Source organism: Panthera onca, chromosome D2 (assembly GCF_046562875.1).
Source record: "Panthera onca isolate mPanOnc1 chromosome D2, mPanOnc1 haplotype 2, whole genome shotgun sequence".
Lineage (NCBI taxonomy): Eukaryota > Metazoa > Chordata > Mammalia > Carnivora > Felidae > Panthera > Panthera onca.
The window spans coordinates 53,374,153-53,391,303 of record NC_138349.1 but is presented as its reverse complement, the minus strand read 5'-3'; the positions used below and the strand labels follow the sequence as shown (position 1 = coordinate 53,391,303).

The 17,151-nt window shown below is 47.4% G+C and overlaps 1 protein-coding gene across 22 annotated transcripts in view; it reads right to left on the bottom strand.

The window, feature by feature from the left end:
- CAMK2G (calcium/calmodulin dependent protein kinase II gamma) overlaps positions 1–17,151 on the bottom strand; it is a 56,227-nt gene that overhangs the window by 3,075 nt on the left and 36,001 nt on the right. For 4 of the 22 annotated variants that reach the window (XM_078434420.2, XM_060643107.3, XM_078434422.2 and 1 more), the window contains 7 exons: positions 10,449–10,481; positions 8,164–8,232; positions 6,979–7,023; positions 5,067–5,115; positions 3,739–3,852; positions 1,638–1,713; positions 1,174–1,268 (listed from right to left, as the gene is read on the bottom strand). In XM_078434420.2, the coding sequence (XP_078290546.1) occupies positions 1,174–1,268; positions 1,638–1,713; positions 3,739–3,852; positions 5,067–5,115; positions 6,979–7,023; positions 8,164–8,232; positions 10,449–10,481 (481 nt within the window). Of the gene's footprint in view, positions 1–1,165; positions 1,269–1,637; positions 1,714–3,738; positions 3,853–5,066; positions 5,116–6,978; positions 7,024–8,163; positions 8,233–10,448; positions 10,482–17,151 lie in introns of all 22 variants that reach the window. The other 18 variants (XM_060643108.3, XM_060643113.3, XM_078434423.2 and 15 more) reach the window with 8 other exon arrangements.

The following is a 17,151-nucleotide window of genomic DNA, read 5'->3' as shown; positions in this document are numbered from 1 at the left end:
GACCATCTGACTCCTAACTAAAGCCTATGATCTTTCCATTCTTCCAGGCCGATGTTTAGATTTCGTAAGGGTTGGCTTGTCCCTAACTGGCTGCAGAGCAAAATCAAGAGCTTAAGATTTCAAAATTGATTTGTGATTTGGAAAAAAAAAAATGTCCAAAGTTAAAATAGAATCACCAAAGCACCAAGCTCAGGATATTCCTAGGGTTCCCAGATTCTGCTGCGGGAAGGCCAAAAGAAGTTGGATTGCCATTATCAGCGAACACTGTGAACTGTGTTGCTTTTAATGAGATTCACATTTTAATTCATTTCAAATGTTAGACAGGGTCTACCTGAGACCCTCCCTAGGGCTTCTATAATCTCTGAAACTGCTTCTGGCTAACAGAATTACTTAGATAGCCAAGGGTTTACATTTGCAGCCGACATGGAGAGGATGGTAGTTAGTAGAAAAAAACTGTGACAAAAAAAAAAGCCACAAAAAAACAAAAAAAACAAAAAAACAAAAAAACAAAACCTCAGGGCAGGATGGGGGAAGGCCCAGGATAAAATGGGAAAGAAAAGAAAAAAAAAAAAAAAAAAAAATAGGGAGGAGGAGGGTGCTAGAAAGTGGAGAGAAAGACAGGAGGAGGTGGTGATTCATCTTCTTATTCCCTGGAACTTCCACGAACTGTCCAGAGTCCAGAGTGTACAGCCCCTCAGCCAGGACTACTTCCCTCCATATTCAGGAGGCCCCTAGCCACAACTTCTGATCTCACAAATCACCCACAGTGCCCTGCTACTTGCTTGTACATTCTTATCCTGGTTTTAATTTCCTCTACTGTGAAATCTATACATACAGAGCTTCATTACTACTTGCTGACGTCATCTCAACCTAATTTCAGTGGTTTCCAGTCATTGTGGAAAGAGGTGAGGCTTAAAGAAATCGTGACCCTGATTGTGCCACAAAGCAGCTGCAGAATGACGGGGCACGTGGGGCTCTGAAGCAAGTCCTTCAAAGGTGTCAGTTTAAGACTATCCTCAGGGCACAAGGAAGCAAACACATAGAACAAGGTGCAGCCAAGCAGGTCAAATAAGGGAAAAGCAGGCAACTGGGAAGAGGAGATGGTGAGCAGGGACAGAGGCAAAGGGGGTAAAGGGTCAGGCAGGAGTATATCAGCAGCACGAACCCACTCACGATTCTCAAAGTAAAACTTATGGAAATCCATCCCCTCCACGAGGTTACCAAGGGCCTCGGGTTCAAAGGAAGTGAGGCCTGGATCGCAAATCTTCCTGCAGAAAAAAAAAATAGCCTGTCAGTCTCCTATAGGATTACTTGTCTTTCTTCCTTGTCAGTGATGTCTGTCCTGCAGCATGTTAGCTGCGGGCTAGGTCTGACAAGATGGCTAAGATCTTAGGGTCTTACCCTCTCAGCCCACCACCAAGACACCATGGCAGGGGTGGGGAATGGGGGTGGGTGGGGGTGGGGTATTATCATAGGGTATCTATCTGGGAGGGATTCCAGCCCAAGGGCCTGGTATTTAATTCAAGCATTGTGTCCAAGGCCCAGCCTTCCCTTTTCCCAGGGTCCAAGCTGATTTTGGGGAAGAGGGAAGGCTTCTAGAGTTGACTTGGGTCTCAAGGAAATGGGTCTCTACTCACGTGTAGGCTTCAAAGTCCCCATTGTTGATGGCCTCAATCAGTTGTTCTGTGATCTTAATGATCTCCTGTTTCCGCACTGCAGGGGGGAAAAATCCAGCAATTTACCTGCACGGGATTGAGGAGCTCCCAAGTGACAGAGAACCCTCCCCAATCCTTCAGAGAATCCCCTGTGATCTCTGTGACAAAGACATCCCTCTTCTCTGTCTTTAACATTAAGGCCCTCTGCAGAAGAGTGAGCCCACTTTTCTCTTCATTCCTTCTCTGTTGTCTGTAGAGCTAATGGCCCCCTCCTCCTGAAGCCCACCCACTGGTTATGGCTCCCTGGCCTTTGTCTCCCTCTCCATCAACAACCAGGATGCAAAAAACACTCTTGTCTTTTACAGTTGAGGAGCCTAGCCATCATGAATACTCTGACCAGACTCTCTACCCCATCCCCAGCACATTCAGCCTAAGAAGCATCTCCTGATATGGCTGTTTCCACCACCCACTTACTTCTCTCACCTGAAGGGGCTCAGTCAGGTCTCAATTACCACCACCACTACACCACCCCAGCCCTCATTCAGTGGTCCAGAACCTAGTCGTGGGCAACAGCCAGCCTGAGAGCAGAACCTAGCCAAGGATGAGGGCTCCACAAGGATGAACAGAGCCCTGGGACAGATGCTTAATTCTCTTTACCCTGCTCATCTCCTCCACAGGGCTTTTCTGGGATAAAGGATCTTGGAACTATAAACACTCTTTTTAAACAGAGCCTCTCACCAGAGAGATGGCTCCATTTACCCTGGACGAGCCTTAGAATAGCTCTAAATCTCGTACCAGCTCTCATGCCAGGATGCGTCCCCCAAGAAAACTGAGACGAGGTTCAGAATGACAGCAGGCAGAACTGGTGCCCAAAGAGCCCCCCACCTCCACCCTATCCAAAGTCAAGGGACTTTTGGTGGCATCCTACACTCACAGGCAGCTCACTGACAGGGAGCACCACTATCAGCAGAGGCCACCAGGGTAAGAGAGGGCTCAGGCTGAGCTCAGGCCAACCCTGACCAGAGCCCCGGGCTGGCCCAGGCCACAAGCCTTTCCTCACAGGAGCGAGAGGCTGCAAGACAAATGCGAGCATTAGAACAGCACAGCCAAGAGGCACAGCTGGGAGAGGGCAGTGCAGCCAAAGATACAGCTAGGTGGTGGCCCCATAGCCACCAGTACTGTCACGGAGGCAGCTCCAGGTGAGTAAGCAGCATCTTAGGGGAACAAACGAGCTGTATCCACTTTCTAGAGGCAAGCAGGTATGTGAACACACACACACACACACACACACACACACACACACACACACACTCATACACACCCCCTCTCCAACCCACCAAACCCATTTGCAGGACCTGACTGGGGCCCTAAGGGTGAAGAGGATTGTGTTTAGAAACTTTAAAAGGACAGATAATAGAAGGAAAAGAAGCAGACAAAGGCATCCCCTACACAGACACAACTTAAAAATATGAGCTACCATTAATCCAGCAAGGCATCATATCAAGACATTCTACTATCTCATTTATTTTCATAACAGTGCTATCAGGTAGGTGCTATTTTATTCCCATTATACAGATAAAGAAGCTGAGGCTCTGGGAGGTTTAAGCTACTTCACACATTTTGAAGCTGGGATTTAAACTCAGTCTGTCTCACTCCAAGCCTCATGCTCTTAATATGATGTGCTGAGCCTCAGGAAACACCAAATCCCAACACGGTTCTTGGCTTATGGCAATTTCACCATCATCCCCGCTCCCACCACCTTTGACCTGATTTCTGACTCAGCCTTTCTTCCTGGCTCGTTGCTGAGGCAAGGCCCACTGAATATCCCAGTGGCTTTCTATTCCTTCCCACAATGCCATGTTCTTCCACCCACTCTTCTTTATGTCTTTGGGCCCTGGTCCCAGGGGCCCCTGCCTGGTATTAACAGCACCTCCAATCAGCTCCCCCACCCAGCAGAGGCCGAGCTCCCCAAGCTTACTAAGACAGATAGCTGGGCTGGGCTGACAGCTCTGGGGGGTATCCCTGAGGGGCTTCAGGACGAGCCAGGGAGACAGAAGCCAGATTGTGCCTCCCTCACACTTACTGGCTGAGGAGCAGAGAGAAGGCTGGGGCTGCATGCCTGCAGAGGGGGCTGTTCTGTCCCGGGAGCTCCGTCCTTCAGGCACCGAGCTGCCATTCCCAGTGCGGAGCGGGGCAGCTAGCCAGCCAGGGCAGGGCAGGGCAAGGCAGAGCAGCCAAAACAAACAGAACAAGGCAGGTGAGCGAGCAAGCCAGACAGGACCCAAGCCCGTGGCACTGCAGAGCCGGGGCAAGGCAACGCCTCGGGCTGCTGTGGACACTGGACCACATCCCACGCTGCCGCCTCTGCCAGAGAGGCCTCCCAGCTGAGAGCCCCGGGAAGGTGCACAGACTTGGGCTTGTGGCTTACAGAGGAGCCTTCAAACAGACTGTACAAGGACCCCTGCTCCCAGGGAAGATGTTCTAGGGCGCTAGGCTACAAGGTCAAGAGCCCAGCAGTGAAGGAGCCACTGACTCCACCAGCATCACCAGAACTGAATTGCTCTGGCCTTAATCCCAGCAGCCCTAGAGGTACTGTTGTTTATTGCTTTATACATTTATGCTCTCTATTTTTTTTTTCGTTCCCAAAGGTTTATTGCCCCCTTACTGCTCCTGTGTGTGTTCTCTTAGCTCTGTCCTGCAGCATTTCTCCATCTTTTCTGAGAGCCTGGCCTCAGGCCACTTACTGTGGCAAAGGGAACAATTCCAGGAGGCCAAACCAAAGAGCAGGGCAGAGATTCCCAGGGGTCTGGCCTGCCACGCCCTCCCACACCCCGTGGCCCTCCTGGCCAGGCCCAAGCTTAGGGTGGTGGTCCTCACAGGACCACCTGGATATGGCCAAATGTGGTTCTGGCTCCATCATTCATGTCAAGACTTTGTGATGAGAGTGACTGATCCCAACGTGCCCAGGACCGTTCTAGTTTTAAAACTGAAAGTTCCACATTCTGGGAATCACCTCAGTCCTAGGGAAATTGGGACCATTGGTCACCCTACTAATGACTCACTATATTTAAGGGCTACTTCTGCAGGGGCTCAGGATGTCCCTGTACAGCGATGTCACATCATTATCAGCAACAGGAACAGTTCTCTGAGCCCTGGCCCTGGAAAGGCTTAGGAAAACCTCTAGGTTAGCTATTCCAGACCTGGGGTCAAAAAAGAGAAGCCTCTTGCCTAGCCCAGCCAGGCCAGACAGGGACCTCACAACCCACAGAGAGTAGCTTTTATTCCAAGCCCTCTCCTAGAGTCTAAGGAGTCACCATTCTCAGTTCTGGGGACAGACAAGACAGGTGCCCCACTGGAGCCAAGGTACCAGGGACACTGCTAGGGTCCCTTCCCAACCCTGCCAGCACCTACCTTTGAGGTCTTCATCTTCTGTGGTGGTGTTGCAGCTCTCTGTGGAGCCCTGTAGGCCAAAAAGAACATGTTTCTATAACACTCAGGCCCTTGGAAACCAGAGAAACTGAGCAAAACAGAAGCAGAGTATGTGCTCCTACAGGAGGTACAAGGAAGAATCATAGGAAGTTCTATTTTCACCCTTGCCATCTGACTTTTATAACACCCTGGGTTCCCAGATCCCCTCCCAAGTCTTCCCCAACTCAGTAAATGACAATATCTATCTTGTTGTTAAAACCTACAGTCACCTTCTAGGTTTGATTCTAGGTTGAATCTTTGCTTTCTATTTTTTTAAAATGTTTATTCATTTATTTTGAGAGAGAGAGAGAGAGAGAGAGAGAGAGAGAGAGAACGCACAAGTAGAGAGGGGTGGTGAGAGAGGAGAGAGAGAATCCCAAGCAGGCTCTGAGCTGTCATGAGCTGTCAGCACAGGGCCCGATGCGGGGCTCGAACTCACAACCCCTGAGATTGTGACCTGAGCTGAAATCAAGTAGGAAGCTTAACCAACTGAGCCACCCAGGCACCCCTCTTTCTCTTATATCTTAATTATCCAATCTAAATTCAAATCTCTTAGTTCTACCTCCAAAGTAAGTCCTGTCTCTTAACTCTTCATTTTTTTTTTTTAAAAGATTTTATGTTTAAGTAACTCTACACCCAATATGGGACTCGAACTCACTACCCCAAGATCAAGAGTCACATGCTCCACCAACTGAGCCAGCCAGCCTGGCACCTCTACCCCTTCTCTTTAAATGCACAGCTACTATTTGATTCCAAGTTACCAACATCTGGGACCTGAACTACAATAGCTTCCTGGGCCCCCTGCATCCATACTTGCCTACCTCCCTAAAGCTCTTGCCCATAACACAGCCAGAGGGGCTTTTCAAAGTGTAAATTACACTATATGACTCTCCTGCTAAGAACCTCCAATAACTTCTCCTGACTGCTGGAATAAAATGCAAACTACTATGAAGTCCTACGAAGCAGGCCTGCCTGCTTCTCCAACATCATCACCCTGCCCCCCTTCCCCCTGCCCCTGCCACTCCCTTCCCTCTTCCCTGTGCCACCCGCATCCTCCGCCCCCCCCCCGCCCCTTCCCCCCCTCCCCCCCATGCCACTCTCCCCTGGCTCCATGCTCTAGGCTCTGCTTCATTTCCTCTGTTCTGCATACATGCTAAGCTCCTACACTTGCAGCCTGCCTGTCTAGGGCATTCTGCTCCAGTCAGCCCAGCTGTCTCCTTCCTATTGTTTAGTTTTTAGCTCAAAAATCACCTCTTGAGGGAAGTTCTTCCCTGACCACTTAATTAAAGGCCTTGTTCACCCCCCCTTTTTTTACTTTGTATCATTTTCTTCATAGCATTTACCACTACTGGATTTTATCTTACTTATTTGGTTTTTGGTTTATTATCTGCCTCCCCCACACCTGTGGAGAGAGATTTTTATCTTGTCATGAGTAGTGAAAATAAGACAAAGTTACTGAGGGCATAGAGGGGGAGGCAATGGAGGATGTTCTAAGGGTCTGGTTATACTCTAGTCTGTTTTTCTAGCTAATTGCTGCCATTTAAGCCTCACAAGTCATGGAGTAAGATTTAATTATTATTATCCTCAATTTACAGAGAAGCAAATTGAAGTGCAGAGCACCAGAGTGACAGTGGCCCCAGATTCAAACCCAGGCCTGCCTGACTATAGAGCCTGAAGTATACTGCTGTCCAGGAAACAAACAGATGCACGGTATTCCCAGCCTGGACTCCACACATACTGTGGCCTCAAGGTGTGGCCTGTCATCTGCCATCTGCAGGACCCATAGACCCTGTGATCCAGCCCACCTGTTTCCTGCTGATCCATAAAGCAGGAGACCAGCTCAGGAGCCACTCACCTTGATCCCATCTGTAGCATTGTGCACCACGGTGGTTTGTGGCTCCTGTGAGAGAAGATGAAAATTACCCTCTTGACCTCAGGACAGACCTACAGCTTTTCCCTGAGGGACCCTATCCTTATCCCATCACAGACCCTATGATGACCACTGAGGCCTGCCCACCAGCCATTCCCACAAGACAAAATATCCTGGCTCAACTGGGTCCCAGACAGCTGGGAAACCCCAGATTTAGGGGACAGCACTGGCTGAGAAAGAAGGAGAGGCCTGGCACTTAACAAAAGCAGGTACCAGGGAAGCTGAGAGGTCAAGGGCCTCTGTCCCTGATTCCTTGATTCCTGCTAGATCTGAGTGTTCTTTCCCACGGGACAGGTACACTGGAGGAGCTGTGGGGCTGAGGGTCCAGGCCAGGCGCTGCCAACAGCATTCATCAAGGAGTATGTAGGAGGAAGGGACACAGGGAGAGTAGACTAGTCTCCCAGAAAGACCCAGGATGGCCCCTCAGCAAGCTGAGCCCAGAGAGCTGCTTGCTTTACCACCTTTCCCCAGAGTTCCTGTCCCTGTTGTGCCATAAGGCAGCACGAGGGTCCGGGTCTGCAGGCACAATTATCCCTCCTTCTCTCCCAGTCACCCCCCATGCTAACTCTCTAGTTAGCCACCACTAGCAGAAGGTGCTCTGGGAGCACACAGTGCCCCCAGCATGGGGCTCTCCAGGAACTCAGAGACCTCAGCACCATCCAGAGGTAAGGGACCCCAGCCCTCCTTCTTGTTCAAGGCTTTGCAAAGGAGAAGCCGAGGCAGATTTTACAAGGAGCCTCTAAGAACCGAAGTGCAGGTCCGAAGAAAGCTCCTACCCTCTTCTTTTATAAGCCACTCACCTTCCCGGCTCCCACAGCAGACCCATGGGGGCCCAGCCTGGGGCTGAGAGGTTTAGCTGAGAGCCCTGACCACTCTTCCCCCCCCGAAAAGCGAAAGGAGCAGGAGCAGCAGTTGTGCAGTGCAGGAAGGAGCATGGCCACATGGGACAATGAGGGGAAGGGGCCCACAGGGCAGTACACAAAGCAGCCTGCTCTATAGGGACTAGAAGGAAAGGGCCAAGGAGGCCTGGGAGGGAGGGCAAGAAGAGGAAGGGAGAAGGAGCGGGAGGCAGCCAGGGGCAGGGGCGGAGAAGCCGTAGTCAGGAGGTACCATGGCCGTCTGCAAGGGCGCGGGCTCTTGGGCTGGGCTTACGAGACTGTTTTTGTTGTTGCTCTGTGGCTGAGACAAGAAAACAGATGGTTTAGTTCCTCTAGAGTTACCAAAGCTGCTCAGGTTCGACTCCCAGACCTCCCTTGCCCCCCGGCCTGGCCCGGAGGAGCTAGGCCTGAGGTGGCCTCCATAATACTATGTGGATGGGAGCAATGGTCGGAGAGATGATCAATCCGAGGAGGGGAGTATTGGGAGAGGCCCAGAGACCTAGCTCTGGAAGCATCCTTAAGGTGGGATTAGCCCAGAGGCTTGTTTTAAAGCATCTCTCCAGAAATCTCTGCTTATGTCAGATGCCACGTCACTGCACAATCATACTTCGCTCAAAGAAATTCAGGATCTTCTTATTTTACAGGGAAAAAGAAGGGTGGTTTATAAGAGAGCAGAACAAAATTCAGAAACTCTGGGTCCCCTATCTGTGGGCAGTCTCCTGCTGCCCTTTCAACCTGCCACCTGCATTTCCTTTCCCTTAAAACATCAGCTCGGAGCCTGATCTGAAAAGAGGAGGAACATGAAGAGAAAAAAAAAAAACCTCGCCTAGAAGATGGTGGCGAGATTTCCTCGCCTAGAGGAAAGGGGGGGAATGTGACTTTGGATACAGAATGCACCCACTGCCCCCAGGGAGCAGAGACAAGGCTATGCAGTTGGCACAGATATATTTTCTGCCTGATAAATCTTGGATTTGCTCAACTGGGAGTGAGAGCAGAACTCCAAGGCAGGGCAGGTGAATCCAGGGTGGGTGGCTGTGGCTATGGTCCCAGAACCCAGCCCCCGGGAGAGTAGGCTGCCTAGCGGGCCAACATTCCTAACAGCAGCAGACCACTGGGATATCTCCTTGCCTTTTGAAATCTTATACTGAATGGCACAGCAAGGAAGGTGGGGGAGGATGGTGAGGAAGGAAGGAGGCTGATCTCCGGGGTGGGGGAGCCATATCTATAAGAGGCTCTTTTGCCTCTTACAATCCCCTCTGCTTCTTATGATACCCTCACCAATGTACTCAGTATCACTGGGAGTCCCAGTGGAGCCAGTGGCCACCAAAGAGCAGCCTGATGCCTGCATGTTCTTCAAAAGACAGAGAGACAAACATGTAGCTACCATCTCTGTGCAGGGCACAAATGAGGACACATTGGCAGTTAGGATGTGCTTCTTCCTTCCTAGGACACACACAGAAAGCTAGCAAGACTGTCCTACTTCTTCTTGACTGGAGGCTTCTTTTATGGCTCCTTAGACCAGACCTGAAGGCATCCAACCCTAGCTTGCTGTCAATGGCTGACATGTCCCCAAACCCAGTGCTAGGCATGGAACCTTAAGCCAGGTACCAAGTACTACCAGACTCCACTGAACTCTGCAGGCTGGAAGAGAGGGGTCCCAGGAATAGTCAGGACGTGGGTCTAAACTCACATAAACTCTGCTCTCTTCTATTCCCCACCCCCCTAGCTCAGCTACTAAGTCTGACCTGTTTGGGACTCATTGGATAAGGCTGCCCTCCCTGCAAAGCCTAGCTGAGACAGAGATCTTGGCAGGGAGCAAGAACTCCAGGGTGCCCTTAAGCCTGCCATATCTGCAGAAGGCTGAGATGTCACCCAGGTGGACCGACCTCTGGCTTTAATGGATGGTTTCATAACAATTCAGGCTGCTGTGCTCCCTCCCCTTGGTGGTCTGTGTCCCATGAGAAAGAAAGGTACGCTCTCTGGATTCTTTCAGCTGCTCCTCCTGAGGGGTGGGTGGGGAAGGATGAAATGTTGGGCACAGCCTGTTAATGGGCACTTGCATAGGGGAAAAGGCCGAGAGTAAGGCTCAGGGCTGTGAGCCTACAACCAGGTCCTCTGCCCACCACACAGATGCCCACCAGCTGCCAGTCTGTAGCAGGAGGCCCCAGTGAGCAGGGCCTCTCCTCCTGAGCAATAGCGAGTGAGGGTCTCTCCCTGTGACTGCCACCTGGCTCCGAGTCCCTCCTAGCTTCACTTCCTGCCCTGGGCTGCTGGAGGCAGTCCAAGCTCTGCAGCAGGGGGTGCCATACCATACATTCCGATGCCCGTTTTTTAGGTCACCGGGAAACCTTGGGCAATGGCCCCTGCTTGGCAGGACAGGCCACACTTGCCCACACAGCACAGACATGCAGTGAGGATGAGTGAAGCACACGCACATGGCAGAATGGGTTTGCGTGGCTGGCAGGCGGGCACGCAGGCAGCATGGAGGAGGCAGATGGGTGGGCAGGCAAGGCTCACCATTAGGTGCACGCTGGAACTCGACTTCCTTTTCTGGACACACCACAGCGAAAGGGAAAGAGAAGGGGAAAGAGGAGGTAAGAAGAGAAGCACAGAGACGCCGCAGGTTAGTGCAGCAGCGCGGGCTCTGCCTCAGGAGGAAAGAGTGGAAGAAGGAGACCTGGAGCCCAGCACCAGAAGGATTAAAACAGCACCTAGACCACCAGGCACACAAATCCCTCCAGACCCTGGGAGAAGACCTCCTTTGCTGTCAGGTTCACAAACACAGATTTAGTATATTCTAAAATGTCTCAGCATTGCTCAAAGCTTTGTGAAGAGATTAACTCACAAGTTTATGAAGGTAACATTTTGCTGCAAATTGATAGGTTTGGGCTTACAAGGCTGGCTCTCCTATAAGGTTATTTATTTTCTCTCATTACTAGGTCTGCCCAAAATTTGGGCAAGCAGCTACCAGGTAAATAGCAAAAGCCACTCGGGGCCATCCTCAGCTTTAGAGACATTATACTTCTGAACCTAGTTTTTTTGTTTGTTTGTTTGTTTTTTGCCGCACCCCTATACTGCTTTTCAGATAAAAATGTTGAGCTTCTGAAAATCATCTGGTAAACAGTGAATTGGTAGCATCCCTTTCTTTGTCAGTGTGGCCATGCTCATTTATAAGACTACAGTATCTCACTGCATTTTGGAATTAGTGGGAAATGGGAAAATAGGAGTGCTGGTGATTAAAAGTGCGGTGATGACAAAGACATCAAGATGTGAACCAGGGGGAATGTTGAAAGCAGTGATTCTTTAGCCCTCAGCCAGATGCTCATGGACTTTATGCTCAGATGTGAAACAAGAGCATAAACATAAAGACCACATGGAACACTGAAAGTACATCTCAGAAGGCTGTGTCTAAAAGGTGAAAGCACTTTATAATTAGCTTGCTGGGAGACAGAAGTACCCTTGGAACATGTCCTATCTGTTGTCTGACTACTATTCTAGGCACAGTGAACATGTCAGATAAATGCTCCTTTCCTCAAAAGCCTGCATTCTACTTTAGAAGACATCTTCAGGACGGTATTAAATTGAAAAGAAAGGGACTACAAGTATTGAAAAGAATTGAAAATTACATCTAAAGGAAAAGAAAGCCTAAATATAATTGGGCTGCTTCTGTTTCTTTTTTAAATTTATTTTAAATTAAAAAATTTTTTTTAAGTTTTATTTATTTATTTTTGAGAGAGAGACAGAGTGAGTGAGTGGGGGAGGGGCAGAGGGAAAGGGAGAGAGAGAATCCCAAGCAGGCTCTGTGCTGTCAGCACGGAGCCTGACGCAGGCCTCGAACTCACACACCGTGAGATCATGACCTGAGCCGAAACCAAGAGTTGGACTGTTAACTGACTGAGCCACCCAGGGGCCCCTCTTCTTCTTTTTTTAAAAAAATCATCTCTGTGCCCAATGTGGGGCTAAACTCACGATCCTGAGATCAAGAGTTGCATGCTCTACTGACTGAGCCAGTCAGAAACCCCTAATTGGACTTCTTTTGCATTAGTCTTTCATTTATGCCCAAAAATGAGATTTTACTTCCAAAATTATTCCTCAAAAAGAGGAAGGTGCGCTACATCCATACTTATCCTTTTATCCAACTAGAGTGTTTACAATGTGAGGGAAGGTCCATCTTTTTAATCTCCTCTGCGCCTAGCAAAATGCCTTAAAGTTAGCATATGATCAACAAACTTTTGCTGAGTTGAACTGGGTTTGTGGACACTGGTTTCTCCCAGGCTAAAGCAGAGCACAGGTTTCTAACTTGCCCAGAATCACTGGAGTGAAAACTGCAGGAACACTGACCAGGCCTAATCTTGGTTCTTGTGATTTTCAGGAACATGCTGTCAAGCTTTCACCTGGACTTCACCTTAGGTAGAGCACTTTCTATTGTCTGCTTCACCTAATGGGGAGTAAGTTCTCAATTCCAGCTGCCTCTCTTTTTCCTAAACTGTCCTGCAGGAAAACCTAAGATAATCCTCTTCTACCCAAGGGCTAGTTTCTACTGGGTTAGTAGACTTCTTTCAGTTCCTCTCTCCATCCTTTCAGGGCTTTGCCCTCAACCATGTATAGTTGAGCTCCTCTCAACCAGCACACTGCAGCACTGTTTCTTTTTTTTTTTTTTTTTTTAATTTTTTTTTTCAACGTTTTTTATTTATTTTTGGGACAGAGAGAGACAGAGCATGAACGGGGGAGGGGCAGAGAGAGAGGGAGACACAGAATCGGAAACAGGCTCCAGGCTCCGAGCCATCAGCCCAGAGCCTGACGCGGGGCTCGAACTCACAGACCGCGAGATCGTGACCTGGCTGAAGTCGGACGCTTAACCGACTGCGCCACCCAGGCGCCCCTGCAGCACTGTTTCAATACCAGATCATTTTTAAAGAATCACATCTCACTTTTATTTAAAAATTAAATATTTATTTAAAATTTGAAATCAGAAAAGGGTTCAAACCTACTTTCCATACTTAAACAAATATTCAAATAGTACTTAAGGAAATGGCTATATCCCTTGTTTTTTTCTTTTCTTCCTTTATTTTTTTAAAGACTGGATGGCCATTCTGGCCTTGGGGCTAGTCCTCAACTAGAGGCCTCTCAGGATCTGAGAGTTTGTGCCCTCCCCCACCCCAGAGTCTTGTCCTCACAAGTGGCTGTCATTCTTCTACAGACCCTGGGTCCCTATACCACTATTAAATAAGTCTAACCAGAACCTGGGGTCCCTAAATTCAAGAAGAGTCGATGCTCAAACCAATGCTAATAGCTCAGCATCTTGTGAAAACTTCTGGACAGTGAGAAACAAACCTCTCTACAGATCTTAAACACCAGGAATTGGGAAGGGGAAGCTGGGAAAGAAAGGTGGGTCTATAAGAGCCCAGGATGCTCACAGGTCAGCATCTTTTGAGCAACTTCATAGGCCTCCCTCATATACACATGTGGTGACCTTGACCTTCAATAGAGTCCAGAAAAGTTGAACCCCGCATATCTTGTGTTGCCCTCCCCTCTGCCTTTGCCAGTACTTCCATCCAGCCACGCCATTCATTGTTATATACACGTTCCTGATTCTAAAAGGTCTGTAGCCACATTATAAGCAACTTGGAAAACAAAGAAGGAAAAAAACCCACCTAATCCTATTTGTCTTGCTAGTCTTTTTTCTTACACAATTAAAAAAAACATCATTATAAGCTACATACAAGTTGATGCCTTACTTTTTGAAACAAACAGTATTTTGATTTTTACTCTGATTATCAAAGTAATGCACGGTCTAGGTAAAACAGGTAGAAAACACAGAAAAATATATAAAATAAAAGTTTCCCAAATTCCCATCATCCAGTAAAGTTACTATTAATACTTCATGGGGTTTCTTCCAGTTCTTTTTCTATCCACATGATATATACCAAATATAATAAAAAACATATCACTTTTTCAAACAAAATTTAGATGATAGTGTATGAATTGCTTTATATCCCACTTTTTTTCACTTAATATAAAACATTATATAGTCATGAAAATTAATAACTTTGTAAAGTCTAGTAAATGGATTTCTTGTAATTATTTGGTCATTATCTTATTGACTTTTGAAATTGTCTCCAATTTTTTCAATTACAAATGTCATGTTGAACACCCTTCCACTTTCAGTTTTTTTATTTTGAATTATTTTTTTTTCTAAAGTTTATTTATTTTTTTTAGTCATCTCTCCACCCAGCATGGGGCTCAAACTCACAACCCTGAGATCAAGAGTCATACGCTCTACTGCTCAACCAACTGAGCCAGCCAGGTGCTCCTTGAATTCTTTCTTTAGGACAAATTCCCAGAAGTAAAATTAAAGGGTAAAAACAGCAGGAACATTTTTATGGCTTTTGACATGCAGACTGTTTCAGAAAGGGCCACTGTTATTTATGCTACTATCACAAACTTAAGAGTCAAAAAATGGCACCTCATTTCAACCTGCATTTCTTTGTTACTAGCAAGGCTAAACATCCACATTTATTAACCAGTTCTACCTCCTCTTTATGGGGTTGTCAGTGCATCTTCTCTGACCACTTATTTACTGGATTTTAGGGGGGATTCTTATTTGTTAGAGAAAGCTTTTTTGTATAAAAATAATATTAACCCTTCCCATCATACCTGCTGTGAATATTTTCCTCAACTTGTTGCTGGCCATTTAATTTTGGATGATTATTCCCTTCTTAAACATTTGCATCTTTGCCTCTGATCCAGCTACTATATTCAAAGTCTTCTCTCAAGCACAAAACTCATGTACTGAGCACATAGCAGGATCAGGCACTGGGTTCCCCACATACGTTCTCATTTAAAGCAATTTATTTAACGATTTTTTTTTTTGCCTAGCCCTCCTCCTTCTCAGTGCTCTGTAAGGTCAGACATTGTTGTACACATCTGTTCTTCTCCCACCTCTTCTGTGTTTTCTGTTTCCTTTGATGATTCCTCTTCTTCCAGCCTCTCAATGACAGATAGCCCTGAAAATATGCATTTACTGAACTTTTAAACCTTCATGCGCTTTAGATTCATATGGGAGAAGGGGAGTATTATTAAATTCAGATTCCACCTCCCACCCAAAGCTTCCTGAATCTGAATTCCAGGGTGGATCCTGGAATCTATATCTTTTTAATTAGCTCCTTAAGCTAATATTACAAGGCTATGCCTAACACTCATCCTTGGAGGCAGCCATCTAGAAAGTTCCATCAGAAACCTGTCCTTCAATGTCTCCTTTATCCATCTTTTCACTATCACCTCGGCTGTTACTGCTTTATTTCAGGTCCTACGTCATGCAATCACTTTTTCCTTCAGGCTTTCAGAGCTACTGAAGTTCCCAGAATCACCATACTGTTTCAAACCTATACATCTTGTGCTATTTCCTCTGCCTGGAATATCCCCCCCATCTCCTGCCCACTTCAACCTAGCAAGATCAAAGGAGTTCTTCAAACTCAGGTCATGGGCCATCTCCTTCAGGAAGATTTCCTGTTTTGGCTCAGATGCTGGCCTCTGCTCCCCCAGAACCTGCCCTATATACACCTCCCTCATAGACCTTACCAGACTATGGGCACTGCTGGTTTCTCTGTCTCTCTCCAACTCTGAACACCTTACAGGGTGGACTATGGTGTTATCTTCCCAGTTCCTGAAGCACAGAATTTGGCTGAATGAGTGAACTCCTGTGATTCACTCATATGAGCCCTATCTGCAGGTCCAGTACTGACCTCTTCCCTGGGCTACCCCAGGTACTTCCCAGCACCTTAAAAGTCCTCTCCACCCAGATCTTCACCTGTCTCTCAATCTCAGTGTGGTCAAAATAAAACTCTGGCCATCAAAATGGGCATTCCTTCACAATTACTCCCATTTTTAGCAGAGTTACTACCAATTCTTCCAATCTTCAAGGAACTGTGACATTATCTTTGATGGGTCCTTTTTAACATATTCAGTGTCAACTTCCTTTGAAGTTGGGGCAGCCAACCTCTAATCACAGCCTCCCATTCTTGGATACAGCTGGACCAATTATCTACAGGCACTGCCTATTCTTAATATTTGTTTATTTTTGAGAGAGAAACAGAGTGTGAGTGGGGGAGGGGCAGAGAGAGAGGGAGACACAGAGTCCGAAGCAAGCTCCAGGCTCTGAGCTGTCAGCACAGAGCCCGATTCAGGTGTCGAACTTGTGAACGGCAAGATCATGACCTGAGCCAAAGTCAGATGCTTTACCAACTAAGCCACCCAGGTGCCCCTAGGCAGTGCCTATTCTGATTAGTTGGTGCCTGTGCTCTTCTGGTAGTTAAGTATTTTCAATATTAGCTCTTTCTATTTCTAATCACCTTTTCTTCACTCTATGCCCAGATCATTCTAATTGATACCTCTGTGTCTAGTTCCCACCCTCTTCTATTCATCCTTATACCCTTAGCCAAATCTTTTGAAAGCATAGCTCTTGCTGTAGCTTCCCTGCTCAGTGGCCTATATTTCCTGTGGTCTGACACACAAACCTCTAATCCCTCTGCCCAACCAGACCAGTCCAGCTGTATTTTAGATATCCTTCTACCACAAACCCCATGTTCCAGTTGAGCAGAGAACATCAATATGCATGACAGAACCCATACAATTACTTTGTTGTTTTTAAGTTATAGAAGGAATGCCTTTTCATTTTAAGGAAAAATACATGTGTACAAACTAAAAAATGAAAGATATGTCTTTCCACTCTGTCCTCACCACCAATACCATTCACTAGAGGCAATCAGTGACTGGGTTCCAGTCTTCCTACATCCTTTAAGCTTTCTCCAATAAGCTTTTGCCCAGAAGCTTCTTGGACTGAACCATGCAATGCAGGGTCCAGAATCAATACCATTCAGTGCCTAGCTGATTTCAGGTATGTCCATTTTCCTATTCTATTAACTTTGCAACTTCTCAAAGCTAGATGAAAACTACATCACCCCTTCTATCTCTTGTGTGCCCCTAGAATTGAGTACAGCACTGGGCCTCTGATAGGTCCTTATTAAATACTTTGCAAAGAACAATTGATTCTAGCTTCTTTCCCAGATAGAAATATGCAAACTTTCTCTCCAACTAAACCTTCCACCTTTTCCTAACTTGGCTCCACCCATCCAGTTCATGTCCCTATAACTGGGGGACTGCTGGTCACCCCCAACTCTATGTCAGCAGGTGTGTGTGGAGCCCAAGATCCCCTCCTCGG